Source organism: Limulus polyphemus, unplaced genomic scaffold (genome assembly GCF_000517525.1).
Source record: "Limulus polyphemus unplaced genomic scaffold, Limulus_polyphemus-2.1.2 Scaffold3255, whole genome shotgun sequence".
In the NCBI taxonomy this organism is placed as follows: domain Eukaryota; kingdom Metazoa; phylum Arthropoda; class Merostomata; order Xiphosura; family Limulidae; genus Limulus; species Limulus polyphemus.
In genome coordinates this window covers 75,788-93,491 of record NW_013668865.1, presented here as the reverse complement: position 1 = coordinate 93,491, position 17,704 = coordinate 75,788, and the positions used below count along the sequence as shown (strand labels likewise).

Genomic DNA, 17,704 nt, shown 5'->3' with positions numbered 1-17,704 from the left:
AGGTCCAGAACAAAGGATATGCAAGTTACGTAATCTTTTTAAGTAACGTGTAGTTAACAAAAACAATACAGCAAGTATACAAACTGGAAAACAATAATCAACAAACCTAAACGTCATGTTTAAATTCAATGATCATCTTACACTGTAGGAACTGGAAACAAATGTAGGATTAAAAATTGGTTTACAAACACACACACACATTTTTTTTTCAATGAGGAATAACAAAAAAAAACATTACCAATTTGATTATAACTGTTCAGTGACACCAAAAAAATTAATTATTTTCCTCACTAGATTGAAAAATAATTAGTTTTAATGTTACTAATTATGCTCTTGTAGAAACATTCACCCACATCAAACATTGTTTGTCTGCTGTGGCTTGGAATGCATTCATTTATTTCCTTCCTCTTTGTCAAGGTAAAAGGATAGTTGACTTCACAATCCCTCAACGATGAGAAACGACACAATAATTTTCTGTTGTTTACTATAGTTATATTAGACTGGACCAAAATTATATTTTACTAAAATCAAGCAGGTCTTTATTTCCTAGAAAGATAGTGGAGCTAAAAACGAAGACACGTTTACCGTACTGTGGGATTGGTTATTAATGTCAATTTTTTTCATAGTGGAGCTAAAAACGAAGACACGTTTACCATACTGTGTAATTGGTTATTAATGTCAATTTTTTTCATAGTGGAGCTAAAAACGAAGACACGTTTACCATACTGTGTAATTGGTTATTAATGTCAATTTTTTTCATAGTGGAGCTAAAAACGAAGACACGTTTACCATACTGTGGGATTGGTTATTAATGTCAATTTTTTCATAGTGGAGCTAAAAACGAAGACACGTTTACCGTACTGTGGGATTGGTTATTAATGTCAATTTTTTCATAGTGGAGCTAAAAACGAAGACACGTTTACCGCACTGTGGGATTGGTTATTAATGTCAATTTTTTCAAATACCCTTGTCAGCATAACAAATATATAATAAGTAAGTGTGGACAAAGAAACCTTTTGTTTAAAAATTAACTAGAAATTAAGGAAAGAAACAACCACCAAAAGAATCAAAAAACAAATTGTCCATGCAGTCCCTCAAAAATGGAAAACGTTTTCTTTTTTAAGTTTAGTGTTTCAAACGTACTAGAAAAGTAGAGACCAACAAAAAAAAAAAAGAGTACATCCACAACATACGATTACATATCAAATTAAATGATCAGAGTTCAGTCGCAAATTTTATATTATATTATACTGTTATCAGTTTGGGATTATTTTAAGATTGCTAAAAAAATTCTTAGAGTAGTTCTTCCATTTATATTTTATCAGTTTATATTGAATTATGACCCAATGTGCTCACATCATTTCTAAAATAATATTGCTAAAAATTTAATAAATTTCAAATTGATACCTAACATTCCACGATTATAGATCTCTGAATTCGTCAATTCAAAGTTACATTAAAACTTCCAATATTTCAATAAATATGTGCATTTTATTAACCAAACTTTCAGATACATTTTGTTTTGTTTTAACTGCCTAAAACATTATTTCTGCAGTTCATTATTACAATTTCTATGATATATGTTAGGTTAGCAATTTTTCAAGTTGAGCAAAGCACTGGATTGGTAAAATCAGTCTACGACAATACTTCCTCTTCAGTTAACTTCTAACATTGTCACACAATTTAAACAAACAGACGATAAGCAATGTGTAATAATATCTACACAATCACAAAAAATAAAAGAGTGCAATTTTTTTTAAATGTAATTTTATTGTTTTATTTCCTATTTTTCTACTGCAACACAAAAGGCAGCATTAGTTTTATAGCTAAACTAATTTTCAGCCATCCAATAAAAGTTTCTAAAACCTCAACTGATAGAAAATTTAATGCCTGAAATCTGAGTTACCTTACAACTTGCCAAATCTGTGGAGAAATAAATGTAATATCAACTGATAATCTTAAATACAGAATGAACTTGCACAAGCGTATTAATCAGAGATTAAATACCTTCCCATCCATTATCGTACAGAAATCTTTTTTAAAATTCATTCTTTTCGGCTATGCAACAATAAAACCAAAATATTAATTTCAAAAACAACTGAACAGAAGCCTTAATGCTTCATTAAACAATAAATCTTTCAAGTTAAGATAATGCTTTTATAAGAAGAGATAGCTATGAATGTTGTATGTTTTTACTTTTAGTTTAGAAAAGCAAAACATTTCTTGTTGACCAACTTCAATATTTTTTACCCTTACTTTTGTTTGGTTTGTTTGTTTGTTTGAAGTTAAGCACAAAGCTATAAAATGGGCTATCTGTGCTCTGCCCACCACGGGTATCGAAACCCGGTTTCTAGCATTGTAAATCCACAGACATACCGCTGTGCCTCTGGGGGGGCACTTTTGTTTGGAACATTTGTAGTATAATGTGTAGATGACTGGCTTCGGAGCATGGTGATCTTATTTTTGACCTTGTCAAAGGTCATTCCCTCTGGAATTTCTCAGTTGGCATTGGAGAATTCCTTAGACTTGTACAAATGTGTTCTCTAGTTGCATTTGTCAGGTATAGATTTAGAAATACTAATAGACTGTCTTACTTATTTGTTATTATTGAGATAACCATGTTACAAAAGTGGCAAATATACTCCAGGCGAGTTGACCATATTCAATTAAATGTGTAGTAGTTAAATATATCATTCTTAATCAGATGTTCACCAGATTTTGTCCAACAAAAACCTCTCCACGCTTAAAGAATGTTGAGTGAGATGTGCTTATGTTGTATAAATCAATAAATAGAATTTTAAAGTCTCAGAATGTTGAGTGAGATGTGCTTATGTTGTATAAATCAATAAATAGAATTTTAAAGTCTCAGAATGTTGAGTGAGATGTGCTTATCTTGTATAAATCAATAAATAGAATTTTAAAGTCTCAGAATGTTGAGTGAGATGTGCTTATCTTGTATAAATCAATAAATAGAATTTTAAAGACTCAGAATGTTGAGTGAGATGTGCTTATGTTTTATAAATCAATAAATAGAATTTTGTTACTAAAAGTCTGCTATCAATCTCTCTATGTGATTATTGTTCATAAAATGATTTTTGTTAGAGGTATTACCAAGTACATTAGTTGAGATGTCTACTTTCTTAAACACTTTAATTTACATATTTTATAATAATTGATTTTTAAATTCATATATTTCACTCCTGACCATTTGTTAATAAAACTTATAATTTAAGTTTCACATACAATTTAGAAATCTGACCATTATATGCCTGTGTACAAGAGTACAAGAGAATACACGAGTCAACATTTTTTAATGTGATAAATAGTTGTTGTATAACAAGTGAAGCAAAATTCACTTACGGTATTTTTTTTTCTTATTATTGAGTCAACATTTTTTAATGTGATAAATAGTTGTTGTATAACAAGTGAAGCAAAATTCACTTACGGTATTTTTTTTTCTTATTATTGAAGTTGCCCATAAGGCAGTTATAACTTTTATTTTCCTAGAGATGTAAATTTATGCTTGAAGTACATAAGTAACACAGTTAAAGGTCTAGGATAACTTTAACATTTAATACTATCTAGTCTTGTCACAGCTTTCATGTACAAACTCTTGTTGGGATTTCACATACCATACGTTAAGAAAGTAAACCTTATTATACACCATACAGCCTCAAGCGAACAAGAAAATTGAAAAAAAAATTATTGTTGGCCTATTGCAGGAACTAATTTATAACTAATATGACTTAAATTACTTCAAATCCAAAAATGATTAACATTACAGGTTTGCAGTTTCATTAAAGTCAAACTGATCAAACAAATAATACAGAACATAATATGATTTTCAAAGACATTAATTTTACTGTGAACAGAAAAAATGGTACAACCATACAGGCAAAAATATGCTTTGCCACAAACTACCTACCACATAAAAATATGCTTTACCACAAACTACCTATCACATAAAAATATGCTTTACCACAAACTACCTACCAGATAAAAATATGCTATATCACAAACTACCAACCATGTAAAAATATGTTTTACCACAAACTACCTACCACGTAAAAAATATGCTATATCACAAACTACCTACCAGATAAAAATATGCTATATCACAAACTACCTACCAGATAAAAATATGCTATATCACAAACTACCTACCAGATAAAAATATGCTTTACCACAAACTACCTACCACATAAAAATATGCTTTACCACAAACTATGTACCAAGTAAAAATATGCTATATCACAAACTACCTACCAGATAAAAATATGCTTTACCACAAACTACCTACCATGTAAAAATATGCTTTACCACAAACTACCTACCAGATAAAAATATGCTATATCACAAACTACCTACCAGATAAAAATATGCTTTACCACAAACTATGTACCAAGTAAAAATATACTTTACCACAAAATACCTACCATGTAAAAATATGCTATAGCACATAATGCTCCCCAGTAGATAGTTCCACTCTTTACAGCTTTGATCCAAAGGTAATACGTTAATAACATACAGAAGATCGCAATACCCTCATTGTCGTAGGAACCAGCCACTGATCGAGAGATGTATCCTGGGACAATGGATATCATTGCAGCAGCCACGAGGCCTGACCCGGCATCCTGTTTATAACAGCAAAAGGTTTACAGTTAAAACTGAGGCTGTTTCTGATATTTAATACATATAATTCACAATTCCAGTGTTGTATTTTTGTTTTTTTCTCTGCGAGTGTAAAAGTACGTGATGAAGAGCACAAATCAGCTTTTCAATTTGTAAAGACACAAATATTAGTTTTTATGACTTGTTTTCTTCAAGATTTAGTAGTATCTTAATGTGTGCAGGCAACATCACCATATTGGTTGCGATACTAATGTAATTTTATTCTATCCTAATCATATGTACTCCGATAATAAGGATACTTACTAACAGTGACCAAAACATGTAATGTCACTCATAGACATTGACAGACTATACTTTTTTATTCACTTTAATTACAAAATAGAGTTTTACTTGTATTAACAGTGAAACTTACAACTAATCCCAATTAAGACTGTTACAGTAGTTTCTTTATTCCTTAACATACATTCAACAATTGTGTAAACTCATGTTAAGGAACACGGCAGGTTTGAGATCCTATTTTAGTTGCCATGGAACAGAATGCGACGTCCAAGTACATACATTAAACACTTGTGTTAAGGAACACGGCAGATTTGAAATCCTGTTTCCTAGGCCAAGGAATTGAATGTGACGTCCCAGTACCTACATTCAACACTTGTGTTAAGGAACACAGTAGGTTTGAGATTCTGTTTTATAGGCCAAAGAAAGGAATGTGACATCCCACTATTTACATTTAACACTTGTGTTGAGGAACACGGCAGGTTTGAGATTCGGTTTTATAGGCCAAGGAATTGAATGTGATGTCCCAGTACCTACATTCAACACTTGTGTTAAGGAACACAGCAGGTTTGAGATCGTGTTTTATAGGCCAAGGAATTGAACGTGATGTCCCAGTACCTACATTCAACACTTGTGTTAAGGAACACAGCAGGTTTGAGATTGTTTTATAGGCCAAAGAAAGGAATGTGACATCCCAGTACCTACATTCAACACCTGTGTTAAGGAACACAGCAGGTCTGAGATTCTGTTTTATAGGCCAAGGAATTGAATGTGATGTCCCAGTACCTACATTCAACACTTGTGTTAAGGGACACGGCAGGTTTGAGATCCTGTTTTATAGGCCAAGGATTGAATGTGATGTCCCAGTACCTACATTCAACACTTGTGTTAAGGAATATGGCAGGGTTTGAGATCCTGTTTTATAGGCCAAGGATTGAATGTGATGTCCCAGTACCTACATTCAACACTTGTGTTAAGGGACACGGCAGGTTTGAGATCCTGTTTTATAAGCCAAAGAAAGGAATGTGACATCCCAGTACGTACATTTAACACTTGTGTTAAGGAACACAGCAGGTTTGAGATTCTGTTTTATAGGCCAAGGAATTAAATGTGACGTTTCAGTACGTACATTCCACACTTGTGTTAAGGAACACGGCAGGTCTGAGATCCTGTTTTATAGGCCAAAGAAAGAAATGTGACATCCCAGTATTTACATTTAACACTTGTGTTAAGGAACACAGCAGGTTTGAGATCCTGTTTCCTAGGCTAAGGATTGAATGTGATGTCCCAGTACGTGCATTCAACACTTGTGTTAGGGAACACAGTAGATTTGAAATCCTGCTTCCTAGGCCAAGGACTGGAATGTGACGTCCCAGTATATACATCCATTTTAAAACCCTCAACACTGTATGTGATGAGAAAACATTAAGAATGAAAGAAACATTACTACTTGATGTATTAAACACTGGATAAGTGGCGGAAACATTACCACTTGATCTAATAAACACTGGATAAGTGGCGGAAACATTACCACTTGATCTAATAAACACTGGATAAGTGGCGGAAACATTACTACTTGATCTAATAAACACTGGATAAGTGGCAGAAACATTACTACTTGATCTAATAAACACTGGATAAGTGGCGGAAACATTACTACTTGATCTAATAAACACTGGATAAGTGGCGGAAACATTACTACATGATCTAATAAACACTGGATAAGTGGCGGAAACATTACTACTTGATCTAATAAACACTGGATAAGTGGCAGAAACATTACTACTTGATCTAATAAGCACTGGATAAGTGGCGGAAACATTACTACTTGATCTAATAAGCACTGGATAAGTGGCGGAAACATTACTACGTGATCTAATAAACACTGGATAAGTGGTGGAAACATTACTACGTGATCTAATAAACACTGGATAAGTGCTGAAAACATTACTAATTGATCTAATAAACACTGGATAAATGGTAGAAACATTACTACTTGATCTAATAAACACTGGATAAGTGGTGAAAACATTACTACTTGATCTAATGAACACAAGATAATCATATAGTGTGTTGAGAAACAAGTACAACATCTTGGCTTACCAGATACAATGATTAATTTTACTTTGCTCCAGAATATTACTTAACTAATGGTAAGCAAAAAGTTCATAGGTGGTATTTCTAAGATATTTGCAGTTCTGAAACACATGAAACTAAAGGAAGAGCTCTTCTGGTGGTGTATTTTTTAACCACAGTTAAACTGTGAGTGTTTAGCAAAGAGTAAAGTGATAAAATAAAAACAAACAGCAGTATAAGGAATGGAGAAAATAACAGCAGATAGTATTTTTAGATTTTTGTTCTCGGGCATTTTTGGCATGGCCGTCCCTGGTTAAACATTGCTACCAATGTTATTACCTCATACAAGTTTAAAATACCACAAGTATGGCAAAGTTCGATGTCAAGGGATATGGCGAAACATACAGTCTTAACCCTTCAACTGCGGTTGACATCATATGATGCTAGCGTAGGCCTGCCACAAAAATTTGAGAATCTTTGAACATGGAGTTGTAGGCATATTTATACAAACCACAAACATAGGGTTAAAATACTTCACACAAACTTTTATCTATACATAACACATCTGTATAGAACCATTTAAAACCTATATCACACTGACCTGCTATCTCTATTGTGTATATATAAAGTGTTAAAAAATTACATTTTGTTCGACATTCACAATTTTTTATTTACATCATAATAATAAATAACTTAAAATGTTTTCTTCTGAAGTTTATATAAAGTTATTTATTATACAGCCAACCTTTAATTCTTTAGTTAGAAGATACGTCACAATAGTCGTCAAACTTGAGAAGAGAGGAGCCAAAAACACACAAACATTTCGGACATCAATAGGGATGTTTAAAAACCTCAACACCCTGTAGATTGTAGCGGAAGTTATCATCAAACCTGTAAAAGTTATAACACTGGGTTAACATGCTATACACTATGTAATATACATTCTTTACACCAAAAATGTTCAAAAATTAATCACTAACAATGCAATACATTAGAATCTTTGTAAATAAGAACATAAAAAAGTACAGTAAATTAGCTATACTAATAACAAGATTGATTGGAAGTTAATATTAATGTCTATTTGTACGTCCAAAGATATACTGAAATAATTAATGTGTCATGCGATAAGTTTAGTCTTCCTATGTTAAAACAGTATTAGCTATGAAGGATACACCAAGTGAATATCTTTGACTATATGTTTCTTTGAGTCACTGGTGCATTTTAGATTGTACAAAATATCCTGGAGTCACCGGTGCATGTTAGATTGTACACAGTATCCTGGAGTTACTGGTGCATGTTAAATTGCACAAAGTATCACTGATGTCATTGGTGCATGTTAGATTGTACACAGTATCCTGGTGTCAATGGTGCATGTTAGACTGTACACAGTATCCTGGTGTCAATGGTGCATGTTAGATAGTACACAGTATCACTAAGTCACTGGTGAACCTTAGATTGTACACAGTATCCTGGAGTCACTGGTGCATGTTAAATTGCACAAAGTATCACTGAAGTCACTGGTGCATGTTAGATTGTACACAGTATCCTGGTGTCAATGGTGCATGTTAGATTGTACACAGTATCCTGGTGTCAATGGTGCATGTTAAATTGCACAAAGTATCACTGAAGTCACTGGTGAACCTTAGATTGTACAAAATATCCTGGTGTCAATGGTGCATGTTAGATTATACGCAGTATCCTGGAGTCACTGGTGCATGTTAGATTGTACACAGTATCCTGGAGTCACTGGTGCATGTTAGATTGTACACAGTATCCTGGAGTCACTGGTGCATGTTAGATTGTACACAGTATCCTGGAGTCACTGGTGCATGTTAGATTGTACACAGTATCCTGGAGTCACCTGTGCATGTTAGATTGCACAAAGTATCCTGGAGTCACCGGTGCATGTTAGATTGTACACAGTATCCTGGAGTCACCGGTGCATGTTAGATTGTACACAGTATCCTGGAGTCACCGGTGCATGTTAGATTGTACACAGTATCCTGGAGTCACCGGTGCATGTTAGATTGTACACAGTATCCTGGAGTCACCGGTGCATGTTAGATTGTACACAGTATTCTGGAGTCACCAGTGCACCTTAGACTATGAACAGTATCCTGAGAAGTGAGTTTCCACAACTTAAGTTACAAATACACAATTACTTTCCAAAAACTGTTCATAAAATGCCACAAAGATGGAACACCTTTTGCTTCTCAACTTGCCGATCATGCGTGCACATTATAATTTTCATTCAAAGATAAACATAGTTTAAGTCATCCTCTGCTAAGTACAGTTTACTCATTTAACATTTTATCTATCTTACCATTACCATACACAATATCTGACCACTAGTTGGTCAGCCATCCTTCTGTTTGCTTTTAAAATTTTAAACTTTACTTCAACTTTATTCTAGCACTACACCTGTCTTTACACACACTATATCCTTAAATCCCTGGCTGTTGGAAAGATCAATCGCCTGCATGCTAGATTTATCCTGAATTAACACAAAATTAAGCATCTGAAAATCTTTGTTATTCATTTGAAAATTTTCAAGTATCCCCATCATTTCCTAACATCAATTTTATTAATCAACATTCTGATGAAGCTGCAATATACCAGCTATGTCAATGTATTAATGAAAATTACCCTTTCGTTGCTAACTTGATTTCTACAAAATTTATCGACCAATCAGTACTTTTCATACACTCCATAAAAAAAAAAAAACACTTAAAAAGCTACTTAAACTACTTTAATCAATTCTTACCTGGGTAGATTGTTCCCCCAATGATCCTACCCAAGGGATACCAGGCCCTGTCATCAAACCAGTTGTGAAAGCTATAAAATCCTTCTTCCGCCAGGAAGCGGGTTGTGCGATAGTTGAAGTAAGGATCAAACTCGTGGATTACACTTTCAAACCGCAACACGGAAAACAGACGAGTCGAAAAAGCTAAAATAAAAATGTTTTATATCATCTAAAACCAAGTAACTAGTTTTTATCAGTGAAACGAAAATATCATATTATGTACAGTTCAGATTTTCAGAAATCACAGCAAGTTGAGATAAATATTATCACTTAATAAATGCTACATAGATAAGGTAGGTCAACACAACTTAGTAGCATCATATACTTGGATTATTACAAAAATTATTTCTCAATGGAGAAGTTTCCAAAACCATTTAAAACTAAAATTGATATGTTTAGAATGAAATGGTCGGTGTTATTTTTAAATTAATCTGTCCTGATTTCTTGCACTTTCTCATGCATGATGTAAATCGTTTATGTTGATGCCCTTTGATCCTTGACTGTAATCATATACACATTTAGAACTGTAATTTAACCCTTTGAGTGCATAAACAAGACACACAGTGTGACTTGCAGCCAAAAAAAACAACCTGCAGGACACACTGTGTGTTATTAACAGGAGTTATAGTTTAGTGATATTCCACCTTCTATATCTTGGACAGCAGTAATCCAAACTATTACATATTTTCAGTGAATGTGCTCTACTATACTCTTAATTCATACACTAAATTTCAAGGCAATCCATTAAGAAATATCTGAGATATAGCATCTCCAATTTTGATTGAGTTTCTTCCTTTTTCTTTTTTTTCAATAGTATGAAAACCTTATTTGGTAGAAAAACACACTTAACTTTAATGGAATTTTTTAAAATTTGGTACACTGATAGATCATTTTAACCTAAAATTAGGAGTCTCATTTGGTATAAATATAAAACTACATGTGCAAAGTTATTCAATAAAAACTGCTCAAATTTAATTAAAATTTTTGTGCATGCCTACACAAAAAGTCATGTGAGCTATCAGTCTAAGATTTTTGCTACAGCATCATCTACGAGTAAAAGTGGATCGTTTTAAGTCTTTTGTCATTTGGATTAAAGACGGCTGAATTAGAGCAGCAAAACTATCAGGTGAAAGGACGTGCAGATACATAAATATTGGGTAGGTCAAGCAAACTAGATTAGCAGTTTCTAGCTCATGTTTTCGAAATAATCATACAGATGGACGGTTATTATTGATTATTCATTACCAACAAATTGACTAAATTATCCTAATTAAAAGAGCGTTTAGAATCACATGATATTAGCTTAAGCAATTACCATGGCGTAACTATAAAGGAAGCTATTAACATTGTTCTAGAGAGGAAAACTACCACCACATATTTTAAAGAATCTGGTTGGTTCTATAAAGTAAAAGTAATTTTTCTATCATGTAAAGATTTTTTACAAGTCGGGAAAAAAGACTTACTCAGATCAAATTATTATTTCGTTTACCACAATGAACATATTTTATTATTATGTTTGTTATGTCTGAGTTCTAGAACGATTGGTCTAGAGAAATCTATAGCCAGTGGTTGTCAACATTTTAAGCATAACAAAATGTAACCCAATTTCACTGAAAATGATTCACTTATGTAAAAGTACATATGATGTTTTGTGAAAAATTTGAACGTGATGGAGAAAAATGGATTTCATTTTTGGATTCAGAGTTCAGGAATTAATGTAGAACATGTCAAGATTTCAAGAATATAAAACTATATAACTGATGCAGCACTCTGATCATCTTGGAAGTATCATCAATGATTGATGCAGCATCCTGATCATCCTAGAAGTTATACAAGTTCTCAGCTACATGGACAAGCTGTCTACATCAGCACTGCACTTGATTATGTTGACCTTGTACTGTTCACTCCATTTGCTGAGGAGTCAAGGTCATAAAGTAAAATTGGCCTGCACTTGTGTTACATCTTCTCAAGGAATCAGCTTCTAATGATGCTCAAGCAGAGGTGATTCAAAAGCACCTACAGCTTCATTGCATTAACCAGCACCTTGTCAACTGGGTTGTCAGTTATGACAAAACAGAACCTTGTATTCCAAAGAGACAATGTAAACCTGGCTATGAATTGGTCGATGGTGGAGGCATCAAATGCGAGCTTATCACATCTTAAGGACAACCCAGATCCCAAAGAAACATTCTTCTCAAATAGCTGTAGAAATCACATTTAAAGGGACATCAAAATGTCATAAGCAGATGACATGAGCATCTGAACATATGAAATTGTTAGGGCTAACAACATTCAAGATCTCATCAATGCTTTGAAAGTTAAGGTTTCCAGAAAATGATCTGGGCATTCAAACAACCATGAACATTCTTTTAAACCTTCAGAAATACCTACAACGTGATTGTGAATTGTAATAATACACCAATCTAATAATCAATGCTGTGAGTGACCATTTTGGGAAAGTAAAATAAACAGAGGATGGGACTGTTACAGAACCTGTAATCATGAAGACACCCTTACAGTGGCTATGATGGGGAATTCTTTCAGTCAGCATGCAATCTTCTTGACATAACTACAGTCAAATATAACTAGACTGAGCAAACTCTGCTGCAATTTTTCCAGTGTCAAATGTTGCAGTTGAGAGAGCATCCTTTCTACAGAAGAGGATAAAAATGGGTTGCAGAAGTCATCCGAGCAAAGACAAAGTGACAAGCTTGAAGAGGATATTAACAACTCTGAATTTGAAATGATCAGCAGCCATTTTCTTATAGACTAGGGAAAAGTAACAATACGTGAAGTTGTGAAAATAATTGACAAGACTGACTGTGTTCGTTGTTTTTTGGTGTGAAACTTTCATTCATGATTTCAAACAACTGTGCCTCGTGTGTTTGTTGGAAACCTTAAGTGGTTTTTTTGGTATGGTTTTTATGCGTTCTCTTTAGTCTAGATCTGTCAGTTTAGTCTTATGTAAGTTCACACACACTCACTTTTATCATACCTATTTTTCAGCTATACTAAGAATTGAAATGGGCAAAACATTTTAATTTGAATATGACTGTTTAAAAAATATAACAAATATGACAATTTTTGACAACAAATAAGTATACAATTTTTTCGTTTTTTTGCTTATTTAAAAAACAAGGCCACTAAATAAATGGAATCAGTTTGTTTTTTTTTATCATATAGGCTTATTTTTTCCCTCTGTAATTACTTGTATGCACTTTAAAATTGATACGTATCAGACAACAATGATGATGTTTTGTGTCAGGAAACAGATTTCTTAGTGGAAATGTTACACAGTGAGATCGATTCTCTTACCAGCTGTGCACACACACAAAAAAACTGCATTCTTCATCTACTTACATAGTATAGCAGCCATTGAAAGAATTAACATCTTCAGAAGCGTGTCCTGCTTCTCCGGAGACATCTGAATTAGCCATCCTTTCTTCTTATATTGAACTCCGGTGGATGACATGATTGATAACTGAACAAAAATAATAATAAGTAGTAGTACAGTGAAGGCATAAAAGAATGTTTAACACCTCCTTAAACTATGTAAATATGGTCAGAAGCTGAAGTTTCTTACTAACACGTACATCTGTATGTTTGGATAAGTATATTCCAAAATAAAATTTTCTTTTGAAAAATTATAGACATGCTTACTGCTCATTTTAACATAGAAAATTTAATTTAAAACATATGGTACTGGCAAGATGAAAGTAGAGACGTTTAAAATATGAATATGTCAAAGTTACAAGAAACATCCAATTCTATGAAAGATGTCTTCACTTGTTGTATTTGTATTTTCTGCTAAAAATTACAGATATTACAAATAATATTTTCTTTGAGAAAAAAGTTATGAAATTAAATTTTCACACAAGGAGTTGTAAGCCCAAAGCAACAAGCAAGGTAATAAAGGGTTAATCAGTCATTTCTGATCCTCAAACAATGAAAAATACATAACACTTTATCTAATATTAACATTTTCCTTGACTGAAAATGTATTTCCAATAGAAACTCACTTCCGTACATACAAAAGCACAACTTCAAGATTAAAATAACTAATCCATGTACGGACATGAGTGATCATATCAGAATTTAATCATTCCTGCCTGTAAATAAAACAATTTTAATAACCCAAAATAATATTTATCACATCATCAGAAAAACTATTTTAAAAGTGTCACAACTACACTTAAAAATAAATCTGGATACAGATTTTACAAAATTAGACATTTTGCTTTTAAAACTTGAATCATCATTCCATACTTTATAAGATACGTTTTAAAACAGCCTATCCCAGCTTCTCACAATTCTATAAACCTACATCACATCACTTAATATTCTTCAAGGCTCCAGCAAAAAAAAAGAGTGCATTGTTCTGATTTCTTTCTATTGTTCACAGTATTTAATGGCCAGTGTCACTGTGGTAAACCCTATTTTGCAATATAAGCTTCCTATAATAGGAAGATTAAAGAACTTACAAGATCTACCAATAGCCTTTTTCTCATTTACGATAACCTTAACCTTCCTAAACTAATACAGATCTTAAGCTTCACACCCAGATCCTACTCCATTTCCACAAAACCTATGTTTTTCTAAAACAATGGGTCATTTATTTAGCATTTACATAGAGGAAGGTCAAGGAAAGATCAAAGAACAGTTATAAAAGTCAAACACAGATATTACCATCAGAAATCTGAAGAGGTAGAGGAAGGAGCCACCAGAACAGATCAGAGGTTAGTCAAACAACCAGGAGATGATTAAAGACCTATGATGTAATTAAGGATGAACATAGCAATAAAATTATAAAGAACAAAAACAAATTAGAGAGGTGGAAATCATATTTTTAAGATATATTAAACGAAAATGATCCTGTGTATCTAAATCAAGAAGAATTACATGAAAAGCCACCTACAGATATAACATATATAGATAGAGAAGTTGTTGAGACAATTAAGACTTAAAAATAATAAAAGTCAAGGAAATGATCTGATAACTGTAGAAATGTTCACAGCATTGAGGGGGGGGGGAGATCGGATTAGCAAGACTTCATGATCTGATTATGCTCATCTTGGAATCGGGAAGTTGCATGAGGGTCAATCAAGGAAATAGAGTGGTTTGAGGTAAGGACTGGAGCTAGGCAGGGTAATGTTCTATCACATGTCTCGTTCACTACTGTAATGGATTGGGTTATGAGAAAAGTTGATCACAAAAATGGTAGTATTTAATGGTTAAATAACACTTTTGAAAAATCTAGATGTTGATGATATATGTTTGTTTGTCATGCCATACAAACAATGGCTAGAATGATGAAGTACAGGCACACGAAGCTCCGAAGATTGACTTAACAATTAATACTGGTAGAACAAACACAATGAAGTTGGAGACAAATGGTTTCACTAGGGGGAAAGCTTGTTCTTTGTGCACAAAATATTCTTTTAGTTGTGGTATAAAGTTTATAAAGTGTAAATGCACTGCTGTGTATTCAGAGTAATTAATAGCTATGTGACCTACCTAGATTACTTACATATAAGGCTAGGTATGTAGAGTTTTTAATGAATCTGATGGCTGTGTGGGGTATCTCGGCAACTGCGAGGTTAAACCTATACCTCAACCAACACTGTTACACAATACCCACCAAATACCTCTGGTGAAAAATACACTTTGAGCCAAATGGTCCAATTAAAGATGACAAATTGATCGAATTATCTAGTAAGAGACACCAAATCTAGCAACACTTTCAAAACCTGGATATTGAAGGCACGTATAAAAACTCAACAGGGTGACGGTACTAGTACTCTTAAGTGTCTATAAACAAACGAAGATATTCATGCACAAAACCTTAACACATAAACACTGCTGTCTAAGATAGGACTCTGAAGGGTGACAGATCTATTCCCTTTGCAATGCATACTATTACCTATACCCCTCCCGTATGCATATGGTGGTGTCATCTATACTTCTCTACTCTTAATTTCATTTTTACATAGTTTAATGAAGTTTAAAAGCTTCCCACACACATTACTGTTTTAATTATATAGACTGCAATTACACAGAGCATTCTATCTACCATTGTCAGATTTGACCTGGTCTCCAGTTCATATTGCTACATTAAAATAACGGACCTTCGATTTCACAACAATTTTCTATGCAAATACTACATTCACTATTTGTGTGGATTTGTTATGGCACTATATAACTTAATTATAAATTACTTCAACATTGGATAGTAGATTTCAATCCAGTAATTACAAATGACACTTTTCTCCTCTGCAGATCTACTAAGAACTTTTTACATTAGATATATTTAATCATATGTACACATAACACAACTTCTAATAAGGGATATTCCACCAGCACTATGAAAAAAAGGCTTTAGAGTTCAGAACCCATTTTCTCTGGAGCATTGAAGAATGAGGAGGGGGCTACTTGATTAAAGATTAAAATGTTAGTGATGGAATGAAAAGATTAGAGCAAAAACATTACAATTAAGAGGTTTAGGCTTTGAAAGCCTCAATGCTGATTTCTTGGTCTGATTTTTTTAGTTATAACCTTACGGCTGGTACATGCAGTTGAATCCCTTTACAATTTTATTAGATAGTTAAATGAATATCACTCTAACAATTTAACCCCCCACAAACCCGAGATTTTCCTTCACCTCTAGGCATAACAAGTTGTTTGAAATTAAATGGACAATACTTTCACATCTCTAATCAGTAACTTATGTCCACACTGTGACATCAAATATAACGATATTACCAGAAAACGAGCACTTTCAACCAGTTTTTCTATCAGTTTAGAATCAGTAATGATGTTATCATTTTGTAAATAGAAAAAATACACTAACAGCATGACAAAAGATAATAGAAAAAAAAATGTGTAAAACCACTATATTTTCAGATATTATACACTTTATGATCATCATGAGAAGGTAGGTTTACATTTCTGATCCAAAGTTCAAGTGTATAAAACCATTATTTGACAAGTTTTGTATATGTGTGTGTCAATTTATAATTGGAGAACCACTGGACCTACTTTCACCAAATTTTGAATGGATACAGGATAGTCCAACTCCGAGACTTATGAAGTTATATTCCCATGACCAAGTACGAGTGATCTGAATTACGTTTGATGTTGATAATGATACCGATAAATGTATATTGTAATTTGACTCCCCTTATGTCCCCCTCCACGAGTCCCTATGTTACTTCGTACGTTGAACGGGTGCGTCAGATAATATATTATAATTACAGATACAACTAAAAATATGCTTTTCTTTATACAAATATAAAAATCATTTAATTTTCTCTTTTTTTAAAATCAGAATTCGTCTATTCGCTTGATTGTTTCGATGTTTGATAACGTTCCAAGCTTTCGAACTTACTATAACATTACACTCAAAGTCAATCTAAAACTTTAATTTATAAACGTTATAACGTAAAAAGAAAAGTCAATTTACTAGGCCTAACTTAACTTTGTATGTCTAAGCTTGTCTTTGCCGTTAAAATTTTAACAACAAAACTGTATCTTATGATATGCTAGCAAGGAAAGATGAAGTGAATAAAAATTGCATAATTACATATCATAATAGCATTTTAATTACTTTTGTAATATTTACTTACAAGTTACAATCACTATTCCTAAGCCCACGTCAACTAAATTCGTCTACTCGTGACTTCTTCCCAACCGGTAACCGTTCAACTACACGTGGCAAACTACATAGCATGTTGATGCTGTGATCAAAGGTTGCCGGAGTAAAGATAAATTATTTGTAAATATTTCCATATTAATAATTTCCTGTGTTTGAATACGTGCATTGATTTTGAAAATACCAAATTATATTTAAAAACAGACAAATCACAAGTTTAATGTGTCCCATCCAAAAATAAATAAATGCACTAACCTCCCAAATGGGTG

At 33.0% G+C, this 17,704-nt stretch overlaps 1 protein-coding gene across 2 annotated transcripts in view; it reads right to left on the bottom strand.

The window, feature by feature from the left end:
• Window positions 1-17,494, bottom strand: part of LOC106468999 (dolichyl-diphosphooligosaccharide--protein glycosyltransferase subunit STT3A-like) — a 35,324-nt gene extending 17,830 nt beyond the window's left edge. The window contains exons 1-5 of one of the 2 annotated variants that reach the window (XM_013929455.2): window positions 17,410-17,494; window positions 13,148-13,268; window positions 9,749-9,931; window positions 7,730-7,875; window positions 4,437-4,634 (exon numbers count right to left, since the gene is read on the bottom strand). In XM_013929455.2, the coding sequence (XP_013784909.1) occupies window positions 4,437-4,634; window positions 7,730-7,875; window positions 9,749-9,931; window positions 13,148-13,259 (639 nt within the window). In that variant the 5' untranslated portion in view covers window positions 13,260-13,268; window positions 17,410-17,494. Of the gene's footprint in view, window positions 1-4,436; window positions 4,635-7,729; window positions 7,876-9,748; window positions 9,932-13,147; window positions 13,269-14,473; window positions 14,493-17,409 lie in introns of those variants that run through there. The other variant, XM_022397395.1, reaches the window with a different exon arrangement.
• Between the last annotated feature and the right edge of the window lie 210 nt (window positions 17,495-17,704).